We start from the raw sequence: 22,130 nt of genomic DNA, 5'->3' as shown, positions 1-22,130 counted from the left end.
GGGGATGGTGATGTCGACGAGCACGGTCCGGCGTTGCGATCGATCTATTATGACAATGTCAGGCTTATTGGCTACAATAGTCCTGTCAGTGATAATAGATCGATCCCAATAGAGCGTGGCACGACCATTTTCGAGAACTGGCGCAGGTATGTACTTGTAGTACGGTACTTCGCGGTCCACAAGGCCGTATTGAAGAGCAAGCTGCTGGTGAATGATCCTGGCTACGAGATTATGCCTGTGCAAGTACTCACCGTTAGCTAGATGAGAACAACCGGAGATGATATGCCTGAGTGACTCTCCGGGACGGCGGCATGCCCGACAAATGTCGACCGTACCGTCCTTCAGGATATATTTCCGGTAGTTGTTCGTCATCATAACTTCGTCCGCAATTGCACAGGCAAAACCCTCGGCTTTTCCGAAGAGGTCCCCGAATCGTAACCAGTTCACCGATGCGAGCAGATCTACATCGGGTCCCGTGAGGGCCTTGTAGAACCGCCCGTGTAGCTGCTTGCTCTCCCATACCGCCCTGCGGTATTATTATTATTATTATCTTTTTTCAGTAAGTAGCAAAATTTAATTCACATTTATAAAACTACTAGCTCTTGCCCGCGGCTTCGCTCGCGTTAGAAAGAGACAAAAAGTAGCCTATGTCACTCTCCATCACTTCAAATATCTCCACTTAAAATATCACGTCAATTTGTCGCTCCGTTTTGCAGTGAAAGACGGACAAACAGACACACACTTTCCCATTTATAATATTAAGTATCGATGAAATAGGTAAAAGCTTATCACTCAATTTGTGATCATATTAAATCAAATTAAGTTTGGTTTGTTTCTCAAAACTTACAAATAAAAACTCACGATAAAAGAGGCTACCAAAAGAACCATAATAAAGGCAACTAAATAAAAAGGGCATAAAGTCAAGGGTTAGAAAAGTAACTTAAGTCATTTTAGAAGTGAACTAATAAGCCGTGACTAAAACATTGTTTTTCGACCTTCTCCTCGGTTTGTTGCTTCTTTTACTATTTTAGATTGAGTAGTAAACAACTTGTCTGTATAATTATTTTTTAAATCGGGACTTAATCGCGTATAACTACATATTAAACTGGAACACACCACATGGAATCCTGTCATTAATAAGTGTAAGTGGAAAATAATATCGACAGTCGTTAAATCGAATATCGTCAGTGTTGTATGTCGACAGAGTAACATCCCTAGTGCGCAAACAGTTCAAGTTGATAATCAAAACCAAGTGCGGGTAGTTCGAAAAACTCGCGCGGCTGTCAGAAGGTGTTGATGTCATTTCAAGCCAGTCTTCTCCGACTCCGAGACCACGGGGACAACGCCGTCCTTGAAACGTTAGAGGTCAGTTTAATATGTATTAGTTATACGCGATTAAGTCCCGATTTTAAAAATAATTATGTGTAATAATCGTGAAAGTTAAAATCAGTAGCTTGTCTGTAACTTGTAAAACTGTATTTGTAAATATCTACACCCTGGTTTTATTGAATTCCGTTAACTTTAAGGGAAGGTTTTTTAGATCAAATACATACAATTAATTTCTCTAAGAAAGTAGCATCTTAACTCTTGCGGTTATCGAGTTATTAAAAAATAAAGGTAATTGCTAAACTCGTGTGTGACTGCCTTTACCAATTCCTAATGTTATTTGTTTTGACATGTGCCATCAATCACTTGACACTAACTGGAATGTTATCTTAAGGGTCTCTCACACTCACACTAATAAATTCATTTATTATGTATGAAAATGATGAAACATTTTTTTTTTGCGAATTTAACTAAAAGTGATATACAGGTTGGTTCCTGATAATGGACCTAGCTACGTGTCGAATTTAACGGAAAAAAAAAACACTGTGTATATTTGCGTAGATAATAGATAATATCTGGGCAACCGAGCTTCGCTCGGTTCTGTTTCGTATCCTTGACATGTGTCGCCATCTAGTTCAAAAATGAATAGTACCTACATCGAGCGAAAGAATTCTCAGCCTTAACAACACAACTACTCCACACGAGATGGCGCGCATTTCGCCACAAAAACTCAAATAGTGTATTTTCTATTCGTTTTAGCCTTGACCTGTGTCGCCATCTAGTGTTTGCAATAAATAGTACTTACATCGACCGAAAGAATTCTGTCTTAACAGTACAACTACTGCACACGAGATGGCGCGCGAAGAAAACGCATGAAAACTCGAAAATTCGCGTTTTCCGGGACCTAAGGATAAGTTAGACCGATTTTTCACCCCCAAAAACCCCCACATAACAAATTTCTGCGAAATCGTTAGAGCGGTTTCCGAGATCGTCAGTGTAAATAAATATATATATAAATAAATAAATAAATAAATATACAAGAATTGCTCGTTTAAAAGTATAAGATACATAAATATTTGACTAATAAAATATCGACCCTGGGCCCATTTTTCGAAGCTACACGTTACAATCTACAAGTGGTTGTCAAGTCAATGTCTAATATGACAAGTTGGAGATAGACTTCCGCTTGTAACTTGTAACTTTCAGTTTTGAAAAATGGACCCGGTCCGATAATTTGATTTAGGCCTTAGTTTTGGGCTAGCTTGATTCGATCAAGAAGTTATTTATTACATAGGCAGTTTGAATGCATTACCTTGAACCCAGCCATGTACTACTGAGCGACGGTTTATTCTTTTTTTTTTGCCACTCTTATGAAATGTGATATTTTTGAAAAAAAAATGCTATTTCTACTCAGAATCACTAGCTTTTTCAATGCTAGTAGTTAAAAAAATGTCCCATACGATTTTTTCTTATTTTGTTACCAATTTCCGTACATGTTGTATGGGGTAACAAAAGAGGAAAGTAACAAAAATGTATGGAAATTCTGGGACACTTTTTGTCTCCCAGTGAAATTGGAAGTACTCGTGATTCTGAGTACAATTGACCTAAAATTCCTTAAAAAAATCAAAATAAAAAAAATGGCAAAAAAAAGAAATGCTATAAATTCATTCGTAGATACATAAATAACATTCAGAACTTTAGGAATAAATATTAGTGATGAACTCAAAAAGAAATGCCTTACCGGATTCGAACCAGAAAGTTATCCAGGTAGAAAGATTTTCTGAAAAATCAAACAAAAGATACAGTCTGACCAAAAAGAGTAGAGATTTACAAACGGCAACTTGTAGTGTCATCCCTTTCAAATAAATATGTGTGAGAAAACGGGACGAAAATACGATGTTGCCACTTTTTAATTTCTACTCTTTTTGGTCAGACTGTAGGTAGTGCCTTTGCGCTTCGCTTAGCTCGTCTTACTGTGCTCTAGCATAGCTATAGCAGATAAAGAACTACCTACCTATGATCCCATTCATCTAACTATAATATAATAAAAACTTTTTACAAAAAAATACAACAGACTTCAAAAAGAACAATCATCATCATGAGGTTCACTTTATGAAAGTGCTAGTTTTCGAGAGAAACTACTCGAGTTACTTAAGAAAACACTGAAATCACCATACATGCCTTTAAAAATTGGGGAGTTCCCTCAACTCTTCATGGATCCCATCATCAGAACAGCTCCAGATTAATATGGGACCACCTTGGAGGTAGCTCCTTTCAAACAAAAAGAGAATTATCGAAATCGGACCACGGCACGGGTCTCAGAGTAATCAGGTAACATACATAAAATGAACCCGAATATATATAATCTCCTTCTTTATTTTCAGTAAAGAAGTCGGTTAATAAATGACAATTCTCGAAAATTCAATCTAATTTGTTATCAGGAAGTTGAAATAGCATTGGCCCGAGAATAATCAAAATTTGCCTTTTTTTATACTACGTCGGTGGCAAACAAGCAAACGGTCCGCCTGATGGAAAGCGGTCATTGTAACCTATGGACGCCTGCAACTCAAGGAGTGTCACATGCGCGTTGGCTTGTACACTCCCATTTGCAGTTTAAGTACACATCAAAAAGGAGTGTACAAGTTATAAAGAGGGTTCCCTGGTAAAGGGTTGTTTCAATTGTACCTTACCAAGAGTACCTCAAAAATATCAGATCGGTCAGATTATCCAACTACACTAGATCATGTCCCATATCACCCAACGTGAATAAATAATGAAAACTCATAGTTTTGATACGGGTCAAACCCTCGAGTTGAACCGGGCAAGTTGCCCGCATTATGGAATAAGTAATGAGTAACAATGTATAATTATAGAAAGGGTTCAACCTTTAGATAATGATTATGGTAAACTGAGTTGTACGTCATTTCATTTAATGATTCCGTTGTGGGCTTTTTATTAAAATGAAATATCATATCCGCTCTTATTTCTCACAAATAAGATGTGTTACATAAAACGCTTTGTTTATAAGCACATACTTCTGAGAAGGATTGTTTAACAAATAAAGTTATATCTACACATGGGACCTTTCATGAGCAGAATATTGTTCATGTAGAAATTACTTACCGCTGTGACTAATGTATTATTTAAAATCAATTAAATAAACTAATACATTAGTTTAATATGTACCTAGTTAATCGATTCTATACGTAATTTAAAATTTTCATTAGATCGCTGACACCGATATCGAATTAATTATTATATTTTAAAACAATTAAAATAAATGAAAGTTTTTAACATAAAAAATATTTAATAAAAATAATTTGATTTGTTCCCTACATCGATAATAGTTATTTGTTATACAAGGGGGAAAAGTTGTATTTTAACGCCGAGTGTGGAATTGAAAAACGAGCAAGTGAAAGGATTCTATAGTTGAACCACGAGCGAAGCGAGTGGTTCGAGAATAGAATCCTGAACTTGCGAGTTTTTTAACACACGAGAAGTAAAATACATTTGCATCCGAGTGTAACACAAAGCTTTTCCCCTCACTATAGTGAGGAAACTACAACGCAAAAAATGCGTTTATCACTGCTTCCAGCAGTTCTACAGCTGGTAAATCATCTTTATTACTTGATTCACCTACTTTATCAATTTTAAAGCAATTATTTCGACTTTATTCAAGGTCAAATTACTTTACCCACTAGTGGATAAAATGCGTTTTTACCCGCTGGTATTAAAGGACAAAACACGTGTTTCCGAACTAGTGAGGGGAAAAAAGTTTGTTGAAGTCATATATTATATGAGTAGGTCACAGAACTTAATTTAGATAGAAGAAACAAATTCATATATTTGTATAGGGGCCGAGCGTGTCAAATTTTGTACTGAAGTTGATTCTTGCCTGTAATTTTAAATATGTCTCAGGCTCTTGATTGTTCATAATTTTTGTGTTGTTGCAATTGAATATCACGTAACGAGGCATTTTTTATGTTTTGGTTGACTTCAACTTACAAAAATTGACGCCCGAAAGCTGCAAGCTGCGAGTAAAGACGGACAACTCAGTGGATTTCACTGAGTTCATTTGACACGCTAAGTAGATACGTTTGCTTGATCTATGGTATATATGACATCTGTGGAGTAGGTACTAGGACCTAAAAGTTTATTGACTTGTTTTGCAACAACTTAAATCAAGCTGGTTTAAAAAAGAAACTGGCACTGACTGAGAAAAACACATTTTACGCTTCTAAACCAGAGAACCCTGTCCACGACTGTCAGTTGTTAATTAGCATTAAACTGCTACTTTTCTTACTTTAAATCCCTTATTTACTATGCATCAAAAAAAACTTTTCAACTTAGCACGGTTACAACATATTTTCCCTTTCAGAAACTTTTCAATTCCGAATATTACAAATTTAAATTGAACATGGCCAGCGAATTCATCGGTTCAGCACATGTTTGGGTTTCAAAGACTCGTGTCCCAGTTTTAAAAACGGTTAAATAATTTTTATACGATCGCTTCCACTTCAAAAACGCCGTAACTTCGCCCACAATTTCAACGCTTACGGCGTTTTCGTCAAACGGCAGCCATCTTGTTTTTATATCTTGCCAAATATACGCTTCTAGAGTAGGGTATCTCTACAACCTCGAGTCGTAATTACATTGAATTAAACTTCAATTTCAACTTGTTAACTATTTAACTCACTCTGAGTTTAAAAATAGCAGTTTTATATGCAAGGATACAGAGGGAATAATAAGTAGTTGTTGTACTGAACTCCTGACAATATCTATTTGTTGAAAAATTTTAGGTTATTACACATTTAGTTTAAGTATTCAGTCGTACCACACTCTACTTTAAATGCAGGTATTACAGTCATATTTGTATAAAAACTGTATCCAGTACTCTTCTTAATGTTATGAGTGACATGTTATATACACGTTTTATTGAACATTTGACACGAGTTTATAATCATTTTAATCGGCTCAAATGGTGATTTAGACCACGATAAGAACCTATGTTTCTTCTACATATAGATACGAATCATATTGGCAAGTCAGTATGTGATAAATCACAAGGTATATCACGGAAAATGTGTTTTGCAACAAGTGAGATAAAGTTGAAAACTGTTCAAAGTTTGCGAGACCTAAATAGACTTAGTAAGTGGTATATTCTAAAAGGCGATTCGAACGCATCTGGTATCCATCGTGGAATCGAGATAAACGTAGAAACGACCAAAACTAGTATATTTAATGGCTTTGTTTGTATGTTTCTACTGGATGGGGTTGCAGCGGAACCGGTTCCAGCGCCCATCTAGTTCAAACCGGTTACAACTGGTCACGAAATCTTACTCGGGCCTATTCGATATGCTAATGTGGAAAATGGCGGCCTGTTTAGTTTTTTTTCTGTTCGCTCCGCTTTTGTTTTTCAAGCTGTTTGCTGATGCGGTGATGTCATTGTTTTCGTCGTCATGGACTGATTGTTTTCAACGCTCAGGAATATATCCATAGCATTCTAATAAAGGTAATAGAACAGCCAAGCCTTCTTCGAAGGCGTGGCTCGGGATTGGGAAAGGATCATTGAAACCATTGTTTTCCATTATTGAAACTATGTATTTTCTTTTCAATAATTTCTACATTTTCTTTTACGGTCTATCAAATAAATATCAATTATAAACAATTGATACATTTATTATTATTGTTAGTTTTGTATATGTCGACATTTCAAGTTTAGAAGTAAAATGTTTTTGTAGCATTTTTAAAAATGTTTTTGTTGAAAGTGATTCTATTTCTATGATAAGTATTGTGCGTTAACACTGGACCCTACAAACATTTAGATTTCCATTTAAAACGGTTAGGCTATTGATGTACATTATATGTAGTAATTACACTGGATGAAGAAAATGCATCGTCTGCCTTTTGTCAAACCGCCAGAGCGTGCTCGGCGGCACAAAACAAACTTACAAAAAATTACAATCTTTTTATGTTAACTTAAATAACTTAATACTTTTAATAATAACTATAATATAACGTGAGATCTTTGCAATATATTAGCGGGGCAGCGGCCCGCACGCGGGTTCCATCTTTACCCGCATAGCGGGGCAAGTTGGACCATCGCGTGCGCGCCGCCCCTCGCCGGCTCTCTCATTGCCTCCGTTCACTCTCGGCACTATAATACACCTCTAACATTATTATCTGCATGCGTGCTCTCATTCATAATAGTATCTTTTTCTCTTTAAATTTTATACATTACAAAAGTAGTATCACAAACAAATGTACGAACTAGTACCATTACGAAAAACGTACACATATCTGACCTCCTCGGAGATCGCCTCTAATAAATACGATACACGAATCCTACAACTTCAGAATAGAATCGAACTCGAAACAAAAAATAATACCTAAAACTAAATCGTTCAGGGCATTCTGTATCACACGCGCGGCAGGCTGAGATCGGGCGCGCGCCGCGCCTGGCGTCCTACACACGGAGATAACGTAAGTACGGCTCGCGGGCGGCGCAGCGGTGGGATCGCGCGCCGACGCGGGCGAGGGCCGCCGACCGCCGACCGGCGGCCGGCTACCGCTCGCTCGCCTCAGCGCGCCGACAAGGCTTCTTACACCTCCTTCACCTCAGCAGCAACTCAACCGAAGAAGTCGTAACAAGCCCTTTACAACTCTGCGCCTTACCCGCTCGCTAACACTACAACTATACATTACATATCACGCTGTGCTTTTTTTTCTCTTATTAAAAATATATAATAATTAATATACATATAATAATATTGATATTTGTTAAAATAACGATACGTAGATCGAGAGGAGGGCAGTCAGTCGACTCGCATCGCGGGTTCACTCCGCTTCGCTTCGGAAGAGCTTTTGTTTTTCTATCGTGAACTGGGGGCTGATTATGATGGTGCCGCCTCGCGTTAAATTTCTGTAACAATAGGAAACAGCTGTTAATATCACATCAATTAACTTACAATTTCACCTATCACTTATAATTGGAAATTAATTTTCAGTTCAGCGTTTTCGAAAGTTTTAATTATAGTTTGAAAAACTTGGCATAGTAAATTTGAAATGGAAAGAAAATTAAGTTTACACAATGAATAATTGAGAATACTATGAGAATATGACGAAGAGCTTGTATGACAAGAAACTTACTTTAAAAATTGCGGCAACAGGCTAGTCCAGTTCGTCGCATCATGTTCGAGATGCAGATGAATTTCATGCGTGGTCAACATGTTGGGGTCGATCTTGAACGCCGCCAGCCTCCTGCCGGCGACGTCGACGATGACCGCCGCCCCCCGGGAGCCGCAGGGCTCGCCCTCCGCCAGCGCTAGGAGCTGCCGCGCCGCTCTCGCCAAAAGTTCGGCGGGCACGAGAACCTCGGCGGCGGCGAGCTCGCTCGCTCCTTTGGCCGCGCGGAGCTCGCGCTCCAGCCTTTGAGCCAGCGCCGCCTCCGTCGGCACCGGCATCGGCGCGTCCCGCCATGTCGGCCCATTCCAAGCTATAACAATAGAGAAGGTACTTTAGAACTACTGCTCATTAACACAAAAATTTAAGTTGAAAATTCTATTTTGTTAAAAAGTAGGTATATTTATAAATTTTATAATCACTATTTTTGAAAGTTAATGCAATGATAAAGTTATACAAGTAAAGAGCTGCGCAGTGTGGTAAGCGCAGCGCGACTGTCACGTCAGCTGATCGCCGAAGTGCGCGCGCCGCTTGGCAACAGCTGAGCTAGAAAGCCGGCTGCGGCAAATAGAAAGTCAAGCATCCTCACCTTTTTCACTGTTGAACACTCCGCTAAACTGATTCGTGACCGGCAATATCTCCATGTTTTCCAAATTTTTACTTATATTGTACACTTTTTAATACGAAAAATTAAAGTGTTCCGTCCCGGAACTTATATACTAGAAAAATATCACAAGTCTCTTTTGTACTGCGAATGCGCACTCAACCGACCGACTAGTGTATCGTGAGAGATCGATGGGAAATGAAAACGTCCAAGGCTAACACTGCATCAGATCTGATCTCGTAACCACAGGGCTTCGTCACTCGCCCGCGGCTCACTTATCGACCCACCCGACCCTGTCGCTCTGTCTGACGGACTGACGAAATATGGCGGAACGCGCGGTTATATAGAGAGCCGCGGCCGGGGGTGCGGGCGGCGAGGCGCGGGCGGCCGCGGGGCCCCGCGCGCCAGTTCCCGCCGCCCGCCGGCCGCGTCGGTCGTCTCGCTCGGCCGCTGCGCGCCGCCACCGGCCCCGGCCGGCCGGCTTCTTTGTCCCACATACGCCGGTTCATCTATCCTACCGAATCCTAGGGCTATAACCGTTTATATCCCTTCAAAGTGCTCAAAATAAGACGTTACAAAAGTGTAGTTATAAGTTACAAGACTGCTAGTTTGTAAGTTTCTCGAAAGTTCTTTGTCTGCGATCGGTAACCGTTTTCATGTAACTTGTAATTTTGTTTTTTAAACGATATCAGGTAGGATTATGGGCTATATCAGACTAGTCTGCGTGGCTGGCTCATGTGCTGGCGTCCTCGATAAACACAGATAAGGTGTCTAATAAAAAGATTTCAGTGTTCGTTCTGTGTATGATAGCCGGTTTTGTAACAATGTATTTAGCATGTAAGTACTGTGTGTAATATTTAAGTATATAATTAAGGTGGTAATGATATGGTTAATTATGGAACCATGAATTGTAAGTTGAAAATATAAAATTTTGTTAAATTATGAAAACTGTGTTCAAATAACAAAAAAGTTTGTTCTCTTAACTTTATGAACGTATATTTTAGTCTAAATGTTAAAAATTGCAGTTTAAAACTAAGTAGATAAGTAGCTACTCCTAAAGAAAATAAGGCTAGAAGATAAGTATTTTGTTTAAAAAGTGATGATAAAATCTACCTTGGCACTTCTTAAGGAACTCCAAAACTGTACCTAAGTAAAAATCCAAACCTGAAATGAAAATAAAACTGTAAGTCAGTGTAAATAAAAAAAAAGTATAAGTAAATAAATTAAAACGAATTTACTTTCATTCTTAATAAAGTAATTAAAATGATGAAATGTTTGTAAAATCTCAAAATATAACTAAGATTTTACCAAAATTACTAAATATTAAGTTTTATAATCACCAACTTATGTATGTAAATCAATTTAACTTCCATATAGACTTTCATGCAAACTTTCGAAAAACTCCAGAAATGATTACTAGTAAAAAACCCAAAGCGGAAATTGAAGAAGTTGTAACGATATCAGCGGTTGCATCAGTTCGGGAAAGTTCGACCAACTTCTCGGTCCCTCCAGCCCCAGAGAATAATGTAGTGTATTTGAAATTTAAATGTTCACCAAAACATCTTTTACTTTTGACCGACAGCTTAGAATTTTAGATTACTTTAAAGACATCAGATGCTAAAAAAAAGTTGAGTTTATTAACAGAATTAAGATAATTAGTAGTTAAATGTTCCCCATAACATTTTTTACATTTGACCGACATCGACAGCTTAGAATTTAAAATTACTATAAAGACATCAGAATAAGCTTAAATAATTGGTAGACTTTAAATAATGCTTAGTAATTGAAGTATTAAAATGATTAGTAAAACCTTGACAAAAAAACTTCGTACAATATTAAAAAATACACATCAGCATTTATAACGAAGCTCGAAACAATCAGTGTAATCTATCGCAAAAACTCATAAGTAATAAAAACGGTGTAAAAAGAAGGTAAAAACTGTTGCTAGGCCGCGCCGGCCGGTAACTTGGCCTTCGTGACTCACAGCGCTGGAAAAACATCACTCGATTTCAATGCGAGGTATTGTGTTGAGTGACTTTTTATTTATCGATGTCATTTAGGTGTTGATAGTATTGAAATACTCGCAATAATGACTTCTTGAGTAGTTGACAAAACTTTGGTAATAAAGTAGGTAATCAGTTTTAATGATTAGTGAAAATTTGATTTTGTTCCTAAAACCTAATCAAGTTTTTTTTAAAGTAGGTTCATTATAGTTTATATCCAACAAAAAAAAACAGTCTTCATAAGTTCGTTAATTTAGAAAATCATCACTGGCCACGATATCTTAGCAGATGATTGTTGCATTGATTTTATTGTGTGGTGCCGTTACATCGTCTTTGGTGGCTTAGTAGTCCGATGGCAGCACGACACCTTTTGCCACATATGTCACAGGTGAATTTAGAAAATAATTCATTTATAAATCACCAGAAAATTATATAATTGATGATTAATCACCTAATTAAATTATACCTATTAATTGTCATATCTAGATTATCACACAAGATAAAAAAGATAACTAAGAAAAGTTCAAGTTAGATCAGATATTTCTTGAAAATTGTGTAATTCTTAACAATCTTCTTCAACTTTTTTTCTCGACATTTTGGGCTAAAACTTCAAATAAAAAAATCCGTCAAAATCGTGTAAACTCCAACAGTTTTCTTTCCAAAAACATCGAGCGAATGTCGAAACCGACGCCGAATCGTTTTATCTGAACAGTTAATAGGCATAGCGATAAGAGCCGGTACACGAACCGAAAGTACCGAAACTAAACAGTTCTTAAAATAGCAGATCCAGATGTAAGAAGCACGTAATGGGGTTATGGGGTACGTGACTGGGAGCATTTAAGTTTCTAATGGGTATAACTGGAGCAGTTGTAATATTCGTACGAAACTAAGCTTTGTACAAAAAATAACTTTTGAGCACCGGTCTGTAACTTACTGAGCAGATTTTTTGATTTCAATCAAAATTACAGAATGAAAAAGTACAAAAATGCTTCTTTTGCGCCTCGCAGACTGGAACATTTCCAACACCTTTGAAAGTTTGTCATAGAAACTGTGAGAAAAGTTTGTAAAGACAAAGTGTTATAAAATTATAAATTTTGCGTCTTTCAAAGGCAAACCTACTACTACTTGTAGCAGTAAAATCTAACCAAGAAACATTTTAATGTAAATCATAGATACGGAAAACTTTTATAAAAGTAACATAGTCGAAAACTCATAAATAGTTAGGTTTATACTATTTCACATCAAGATCTCTTTCCATCAGCTCTTTATCCAATTCAGCATTAATTGTTCACCTTTGCTACCGTTTCAATACCTTTTTATATTTCTAAACTGCCTAGAACTGTCCCATTAGTACTGAGAATGGTCGGATATTAGCCAACGATTGTTTAACAATATAACTTCCAGACAATGAGTTATTGTTTGCTCTTTAATTACAATTATCCACGGTAAGTCGCGTCCTGTCTTTGGTTTAGCGTAAATTATATGTGATTCATTTTGGTCCGTTGGACAAAGAGTTTGCAAATTGTAAGTTGGGGACTGGTGTATCAAAGTCAGTTTCATAAATGATGTTCTTTAGAAAATATCGATATTTTTGTTACAATTTACGACTTTAGAACAGCAACAAAACAAAAGTCTGTAATATTTAACTATACTTAGTAATTCTCAATTCAAAAATGTCTCAGTTACTCATTTTCAATAATCCACGTTTAGCTAACATCTTAAATTATGAAATAAATTTTTTTAATACTTTTGAAACTAAGAAACTAAATTGTGATAGAATTAAACCTTATATTTTTCAATAAATGACATTTTTTTCTAACTGTAAAATAGAAAAGGTAAAAAAAAAACAAATTATTTCAACCGAAGCAAATTGCAAAATTTGACTAGAGATATCTACTTTAAATTCGTATTATATGCAATAAGGTTAGATTAAAGTCACGGATTTTAGCTTTTCAATAAAAATGGATGCCTAAAGCATTGTGTCCATTCATTTTTAATTTCCGGTATCGGCCAAATCGGCTCCAGCGAAATTAAACAACTGGGCCAAAGGTTTTTGACAACTTCCCCGCCATTCTTTTGGACTTTGTATATAAATGTGTTTACTTGTTCAACTCATTTGCAATTTACATCGCTCAAAATAAATTTGAATCATCGTAGGTATCTGCATATAAATGTAAATCAAATTATCGTTTAAGTAAACTTGATCGCAAAGTAGATAGCGTTGTTCAGTTTATTAATATGACGCTATTATGATATCAAGAAACGCCGTTGTTTTCTTTATGATATAATAAAGCAAATATCCATTGTCACGAGTATAACAAGCGAGAACTGTGTGATTAAACTCGATACGATCAGCAAACTTGTAAACATTTAAAAATTGTTAAGTTCGTTAACTTTTCACATCGACAAAGGATTTTTTTATCTAAATTCCCATGTTACGCTAAAGCATTAAAGTATTATTTAAAATCAAAATCACCGTTTATAATCCTCTATTCAATAAAAATACGTCACTATTATGGGTCGCGTGATTTGGGAAGCCCGTTGGTTATAATAAAACCTGCGATAAAGTTCTTGACAATAGTCTTGAGCAGGTAGCATCCTTTGTGGACCCACACGAGATGGGACGTGTGACGGGACGTATGGGCTTATAGTCCCGACCGGTCGGGGCAGGTTTACCAAGTTACCAAGTAGCCCTTTATTACTATCGACTTGAATGTCTTCAAGAATAATTCTAAGATTGCATTCTTTTTTGGGTTCTTTTCTTTTGGTACTGCTGTAATCAATTCATGTATTAACATAATTAGGTATGTGTGTTACTATGTTTGCAATAGCACATTTGATACTGTTGTTAGTTTTAAAAACAAAGTATTTATTTCAAAAATAGAATTATAACAGTGTTATATTTATTTTCATATATTCTGATATTTCTGCTGCACACGCAAAAGTGCGTAGACACTTCATTTGTAACAGCAGCGTATTCACCTTAAACAACTATTTTAGGCCTCGAATTCACTGCATTAAACATCACCTAGATTGCCTCATTCTCTTATGAAGCCTAATATTTATTCAGGAACTCGAACCAACATCGCCAATCCTTAACCACCTATTCAAATATCACGGGTTTACAGCTCAGTGTTGGTAGTCATTTGTATTCGGCTGGGTTGCTCATTTCCATGGCAAATGTTGGCCATAATCAGTATTCAATGCTCGTGTAAACGTTGTGCCAAGTTTAGGCAACCACTTATTAGCAATTTTAAATTAGCTTTGTTTGTGTCGAGTTTCTTAGTCAGTGCCACACGTGTCTGCTATTGTTTTGATATTATCGTCCTTTTCTTTAAGTTTATCATCATTGTTAGCGTTATGTAACGTATTATGAATGTTTTTTCAATAATGTGTTTTCTGTTTTTAGCAATAATATCGCCTATTGTTACTGAGTTGTTTTTTCTTTTTCTTCGTTACAATTTTTAATTATGTTTTTTTTTCTACACGTCTAAGTAAAAATAAAGTCATTACCTTTAAATATTATACATAATATTTGTTATAGTACTTGTGTGTTACAAAATGTTACAACAACTATGTGTATAAACATGATCTTGATGTATAATCGTTCTCTTTAATTTAACCTTTATCAAGAATTTAGTCTGTATGTTCCAAATTTAAAAATAAACCCATTAAAGCAAATCGTGTTTTAATTTCTGCCTAAATTAGAGACCTTGGGATTGGGTTATCGAGCCTTATCGAGACCGAATGTGTGCCAGCGTATCGGGTGAGATAACTGGTCGTTTAGATAAAGCTGCGGCCACTTGAGACCTGTAATGACAGCTGTTAATCTGCTGACCTATTTGAATACACGAGTATGGCTCTTAAGGCTCATTTAGATGGTTTAGTTACATTGCGGACTATTGATGTTACAATTTACCACTCCAATGCCGCAATGTAATGAAAGTCGCTTGCGAGTTCTTGCGTCGTGTAAATGGTGCCTTAATCTTGTTCTTTTATACGAGTTTTCATTCTTTTTGTATTTTTTCTACGTGTATTCAGTGGGTTCCATATGATTATAGTAATATAACAGGCGTATTCAAATTGTAAAAAAGTCTAAAATTAGATCTAGTCATGATATGGATTGGATGTAATATTAGACGTTTTTTAAAACTAGAATACGCCTGTATTCAAATATAACTGGGAGAGAAGAAGCTTCTGAACTGAAATAAATGTCATATATTAAAAAAATATGCTCACTATAAGCAGACCGGAGGACTAGGTATTTTTTTTGTTTATGACATCGATAAAAATATAATTCTAATGTGGCACAACTATTATCAGGACAATAACAATGTGGACGAGATAGAAGTAAAGCTTGGTGGAGTATGCTGGGCCAACATAAGTATCTGTGGACCAAAGTAAGTACCGATTGTAGACCAAAGTAAGTATCAAATTGTGGGTCAAAGTAAGTATCAAAGTGTCATTGTAGAGCAAAGTAAGTATCAAATTGTGGGTCAAAGTAAGTATCAAAGTGTCGTTGTAGAGCAAAGTAAGTATGTAGGTACCTATATGATCTTATCTTTGCTGGTTTGTAAGTATGTATAATGTTAAAAAAAAAAACTAGGTATCAACTCGAAATCGCTTCAACTGTTTTTATATGCCTAATTATTTACCAATTATACTTTAGTCTAGTCAATAGTCAAATCCCAGTATTTATTTCCGATCCGATATATTATCGGATGTCAAAAGGATTTCAATGGAAAAAAATCCAAGATGGCGCCTGTAATGTTTAGGGTATCGGTCCTACACCGATATTGGATCGGATAATGTGAAAACGCACTTACGGACGTTTATCCAAATGAAATTGCTAGTAATTAGCTAAACACATATTGGCATACAATAGCTTAGTTAAGACGATACGATACAGGTCAATTCTCCATACAAACGCTCTCGACTATTTCCTCCCTTGTTTTTGAAGATAGAGCAATGATTTTTTCAACATATGTTATTATTATTTTTATTTGTGTCGGACCGTTTTGATTTTTTTTCTATTTTTATTTGAAAAGACGCTAGATCCAATCAAAAATTTCTAAAAACGGCTTTTTTCAATATGGCTCAAAAAAAGGTGTGGTACTCAAGATCGGTAACAATTAGCCAAAAAATCTAAACGGTCCGACACATATTATTTCATTATTATTCAGATTCTCAAATTTCGTTCCGTTTAAATAAGTTTTGATGGAGGAAACCGTCGTCCTTTCCATTTTCGCTCCCGTAGCGTCTTAAATGTCTTAATACCTATAGACCTATACCCACAGAACTTAATTTAGATAGAAGAAACAAATTCATATATTTGTATAGGGGCCGAGCGTGTCAAATTTTGTACTGAAGTTGATTCTTGCCTGTAATTTTAAATATGTCTCAGGCTCTTGATTTTTCATAATTTTTGTGTTGTTGCAATTGAATATCACGTAACGAGGCATTTTTTATGTTTTGGTTGACTTCAACTTACAAAAATTGACGCCCGAAAGCTGCAAGCTGCGAGTAAAGACGGACAACTCAGTGGATTTCACTGAGTTCATTTGACACGCTAAGTAGATACGTTTGCTTGATCTATGGTATATATGACATCTGTGCCTATACCTCTACTCGGTCTAGCTATTTAGGTGGTGGATTTATCGTGAGTGACAATTCAATTTAATCCAAATACTTAATATCAAAAACAACACATATCAAAATACAAAAAATAATAATACAATAAATAAGGAATTAAAACAAAATATTGTTGAGGCCTCAAAAATTAGCTCCAAATACGATATGAATCGGATATAACAATGACAAACTCAAATACCAACACAACTTTTGACATTCAGTATTTTGACTAGATACCTAAATGACGTAAGTATTTATTTTGTAAAAATATAAAACATATATGGTTTACATGGACTGTATGATTATGCAACCATAGGACTATGTAGTGTAATATGTAGGTTTATGTGTGTACTTATAGCAAGGATAATTTATATAAGACTAGCTTTTGCCCGCGGTTTCGCTCGCATTAGAAAGAGACAAAAAGTAGCCTATGTCACTCTCCAACCCTTCAACTATCTCCACTTAAAATCACGTTAATTCATCGCTCCGTTTTGGCGTGAAAGACGGACAAACAAACAGACACACACACTTTCACATTTATAATATTAGTATGGACTAGCTTTTACCCGCGGCTTCGCCCGCGTAATAAAAGTATTCTTATAAAATAAGATTTTCATTTGGATCCGTAGGTTTTTTTGTAGGTACATCTGTCCGCGATTATTTCGATTAAGGTAAAGCGGGGAAATTGTCGACTGGAGGGCCATTGTAACTGATCTATTTGCTGTACGGTCAGCCAAGAACCTTACACCGCTTTTTGGCTGACTGTACCTTACACATATTACTATTGTTTTAAAAGAAATTCTTGCAATGATTGTAGAATTGTTACACAGCGACCACAGCGTAGGTAGTAGGTACGAATATGTATGTATTTTACCTATATAAATATTTATACTGGGGAAACTTCATACAACCCACATAGCCAGTATCTCAACGCTATGGTCGCTAGGGTAAAAAATACTTCCTTGCATTATTGCTTACAATTTTTTCCATTTTGCTTATACTTATTGCAAACGTAAACACATAAAAGGCAAGCAAACAACGATCTTCTTACAGCACTTTGAATGTAATAGTTATTACGGATGCAGGATACTCGCCGATGCCTACTTAAATACTAATCCCTTCCCACTGAGCCACCTGCATTTTACACTGCCTATCTCTATCCTTGTCCCCGACCCCGTCCCCGTCCCGTCCCTACCCCCTACTCTCCCTATCCCTATCTCCGTCCCCGTCCCCTATTCCTATCCCTATCCCTAACCCTATCCCTATCCCTATCCCTATCCCTATCCCTAACCCCTTCCTGTCCCTGTCCCTGTCCCTGTCCCTGTCCCTGACCCTGACCCTGTCCCTGTCCCTGTCCCTGTACCTGTCCTTGCCCCTGTCAAATTATCATGCTAGGAGGTGAACTTTGAAAAATCCTTTCTTAGTGCTCCTCTAAGGAACTTCCGTGTCAATTTGAAATCTGTTGAACCAGAAGTAAAGATAAAAACTAAACCTATACTTATGGCTATTTTAGATATTTTAATCCCGTTTCACAACAACAGGGGGGAAAATTTCTTTTCCACCTCATTAGATTTTAAAATCGTTGTATTTATCGTGATCAGCGACCCGATAAACCATAAAAACGATACCCATATTGTGTTTTTGACTTTACCCCCTTTGCACCCCTTTAGGAGTAAAATTTTCAAAAAAAACCTGAAACATGTATTTAGTCATATGTCTTTAGGAATCCTCTTGTGAAGTTTCGAATAAAACAGTGAAACTAACATTGTTTCCCCATACAAACTTTGAACCCCCATTTGACCCCCTTAGAAGGCGAATTTTGAAAAATTCTTTCTTAGTGCTCATCTACACTATATAAAGAACCTACGTGCCAAATTTGACATCTCTAGGACCAGCGGTTTCGGCTGTGCGTTGATATGTCAGTCAGTCAGTCAATATCTTCTTTTATATATTTTTTTGATATTTAAACCCCATTGCACCAAAACAGGGGAGAAGGTATTTCACTTCCGCCTCGTTAGATTTTAAAAACGTTGTATTTATCGTGATCAGCGACCCGATAAACCATAAAAACGATACCCATATTGATTTTTTGACTTTATCACCCCCTTTTCACCCTTTTAGGGGTTAAATTTTCAAAAAACCTGAAATACGTATTCAGTCATATGTCTTAAGGAATCTTCCTGTGAAGTTTCGAATAAAATAGTCAAACTAATCTTGTTTCCCCATACAAACTTTGAACCCCCATTTGACCCCCTTAGGAGGTGAATTTTGGAAAATCCTTTCTTAGTGCTCCTCTACACTGTATAAGGAACCTACGTGCCAAATTTGAAATCTCTAGGAAAAGCGGTTTCGGCTGTGCGTTGATATGTCAGTCAGTCAGTCAGTCAGTCAGTCAGCTTCTTCTTTTATATATTTAGATTTCTCGTCCACTTCATACTAATGATACCTCGATTTTTTAGCGCCACCTATTAAATACTATAACTACATTGATGATGCCCACATTTTTTTTAAATTGGTATTGACAAATATCTATGTCATTTGTTCTTATAAAATATAAAAACACCCAAAAATATTTGGGGCGAAGTATGATTTTGGCCACTTCCAGGCTGCGAAACAGCGCCATCTGGTTTTAAGCCTAAAAAGCCCATATATTTCAAGGATACGCTTTATTTATTATTTATATCATTCTTGGATCGAGTATACCTCTCCGATCCACTCGTTCTTTAGACTATTGTTCGGAACCGGTTACAATAATAATTTGTAATTTTTTTTTGAAGATATCTTTATAAAGTCAGTTATATTGTATGGATATGAAGTCAACCCTTTGCGTGTCACAGATAATGTTCGGTAGTTATATGTTGGCTCTGACTTAACAAAGTCAACAAATAGGGTACCAAATGTAAAAAAAAAATGTTACAAGTAATGAAAAAAAAATCGTTAGTCGCTAAGAATCTGATACTCTCATATACAAATCATACTCATATAAATTGTAGGTATTCTTGAAACCGTAAGTTAATGGAAATATAAATTAAGTAATATACCTACAATACCTACATACAACTTTTAGATATTACCAAATTAAATACGTAACTAAGGTACTTACCTACGGTTTCGTAATAAAAAGATAATAACCTAACCACAAAATTATTTTTTTAAAAAACTCCCTACCATTACATAGTAGTCCCATTTTCATGAAACATGGCTAAGAACACTCCCGACTAACTCAGCTTTCATACAAAAAAAATCTAAATCGGTTCATCTGTTCGGGAGCTACGATGCCACACACACAGACAGACAGACAAACACACAGACACGTCAAACTTATAACACCCCGTCATGTTTGCGTCGGGGGTTAAAAATATTTAGCATTAAAAAACAATATGTTTATTGTAAATTATTTTATATGTACCTACAAAGACATATACATACACCGTGTTTCACTTAACACTAAAACCTGAAAACAGTTTGTTCAGAATCGAGAGTAGAATCGATTGAGCTATATCTTGATGGGGGTAATATTTTTATTTAAATTAGTATTATTAGTTATTTTTTACATGTCCATTCTATTGTACTCGTAATACAACATTGTGTATATCGCATTGCTAGAGGTTGTTTACCTTTTTTCAGTATTTAGGGGTATTAATACTGGCCGGTTACTTGGACGCTTTATTTTTTCCGCTACTAGTTTGACGTTGTTTGTCAGTTTAATCATGTTTATCATAAGTCATAACAAATTGAACTCGTACCTAATTACAACCTTGTCATTTTGAATATTGAGTTTATTTACTTACTGCGATTACCTGTCCAATTTGAAGTTTACTGTGACAAAGCTTTAAAGTATTTTACAGTGACATCTTAGCTGTCTATTGGTAAACCTTATGTCGTTGCAGTAACGTACACAAATAAATAGTCTTATGGTTTATGATGGTAGTTAGCAATTATTTTATTGAGTGTAGAGCTAAAAGTCAAGTAGATCTGTACAGAAAATTAAAAATTCAATTAAAAAAAAGTAACGATCAGATTAAAAGATGAATACTCTAGATGAGTTTAAAAAAATAAAAATCAGTTGGGGTGTCTGAGGTTTTGAGTGATACCGGAAACACCGTGTATAACTCCGTATAGACAGATAAAGTCTAAGAAAAAACGTACCTCAGTACCATACAGAAAAAGGTACGGTGGCCTAGATCACCTAGATGGCATTACACCTTTCGGGTACGCTCAGCTAGATGGCACTAATATTAGTATTTGACATTTTAAAACATATCAAGCTGAGAGTATGGGCCAAATTGTCAAAACTGAGGTTCAAAAGTTTCAAGCCTGTGTCAAGAGATGGCAGTCTATGCACTGTGATTACACATTTTACTTCGACAGTACTCTATAATACTCGATCCTCTTTGGTACCTATTACATATCTTATACTATTAAACGAGCAATTCTTGTATATTTATTTATTTATTTATTTATTTATTTATTTATTTATTTATATATACCGACGATCTCGGAAACCGCTCTAACGATTTCGCTGAAATTTGTTTTGTGGGGGTTTTCGGGGGTGAAAAATCGATCTAGCGTAGCCTTAGATCCCGGAAAACGCGAATTTTCGAGTTTTCATGAGTTTTTCTTTCGCATTTGTAAACGTAAAATATGGTCCTTAATTTCGCCGCGCGCGCATCGATTCCGCGTAGCTCAGTCGCACGAGGTCGGTCTAATGTACGCAGATAGATCGTAGGTGTCAGGGTTTCGAATCCCGGCCAGAAATTAAGTTTTTGTTTTTTGTCTTTTTTTTTGTTTTTGTATTTATAAGAGTTTTTTTTTTATCTAAAGACGTGATATATTAAAATAGAACCGAGCGAAGCTCGGTCGCCCAGATATTTCTTGTTTATGTCCCACATAAATGGTACGCACAATGGTTTTGTACATAGCCATGGATGGGTGCCTGCTTTCCATCGAGTTTTCCAAATTTTAACATAACAATAAATATGGATGTATATAACTAAACATACATAATTATGTATGTTAAGAGGGCTTTCGTGTTAAAAATAGTGAAATCGCAACCGAGCGCTTGATCATACCGTGTGTGGTATCAAATTAAAGGGCTTTGCGAGTAGTTTATAAATATATATCACATTATAGGACTTTTTCTACTTGATCTAACAAAATATGAGAAAATGTCCAAATGTGGTAATAATTGTACCGGTGAAGGCTCGTTTTCAAAAAATTGGCAAAAATCAATAATAGCAATTTATAATCACTAAGGCATAACAGCAATTTAAGTAAACGTTGCAGATTAATTTAGTACAAAACTTACTTCGATGTGATGTAGATTTTCAAAGAAATTGTCATTTAATTTTAGGTAATTTCTGAAAAAAATTGAATTCGCCTTA

At 36.0% G+C, this 22,130-nt stretch overlaps 2 protein-coding genes across 2 annotated transcripts in view; one reads left to right on the top strand and one right to left on the bottom strand.

Moving 5' to 3' along the window:
* The window catches only part of LOC125231282, a 55,806-nt gene extending 47,832 nt beyond the window's left edge, over positions 1-7,974 (top strand). Inside the window, exon 3 of the mRNA XM_048136722.1 lies at positions 7,735-7,974. Coding sequence (XP_047992679.1) covers positions 7,735-7,974 — 240 coding nt within the window. The remainder of the gene's footprint in view (positions 1-7,734) is intronic.
* On the bottom strand, positions 6,907-9,439 carry LOC125230946 (protein charybde-like). Its single transcript, XM_048136247.1, has 3 exons — positions 9,098-9,439; positions 8,476-8,821; positions 6,907-8,248 (listed from the first exon to the last, which is right to left on the bottom strand). Exons 1-3 carry the CDS (start codon positions 9,150-9,152, stop codon positions 8,164-8,166), a joined length of 486 nt encoding a protein of 161 aa, XP_047992204.1. The 5' UTR covers positions 9,153-9,439; the 3' UTR covers positions 6,907-8,163.
* Positions 9,440-22,130: the final 12,691 nt, after the last annotated feature.

Source organism: Leguminivora glycinivorella, chromosome 11, assembly GCF_023078275.1.
Source record: "Leguminivora glycinivorella isolate SPB_JAAS2020 chromosome 11, LegGlyc_1.1, whole genome shotgun sequence".
In the NCBI taxonomy this organism is placed as follows: Eukaryota; Metazoa; Arthropoda; class Insecta; order Lepidoptera; family Tortricidae; genus Leguminivora; species Leguminivora glycinivorella.
The sequence above is the reverse complement of the archived record's forward strand: the minus strand, read 5'-3'. Positions and strand labels throughout refer to the sequence as shown.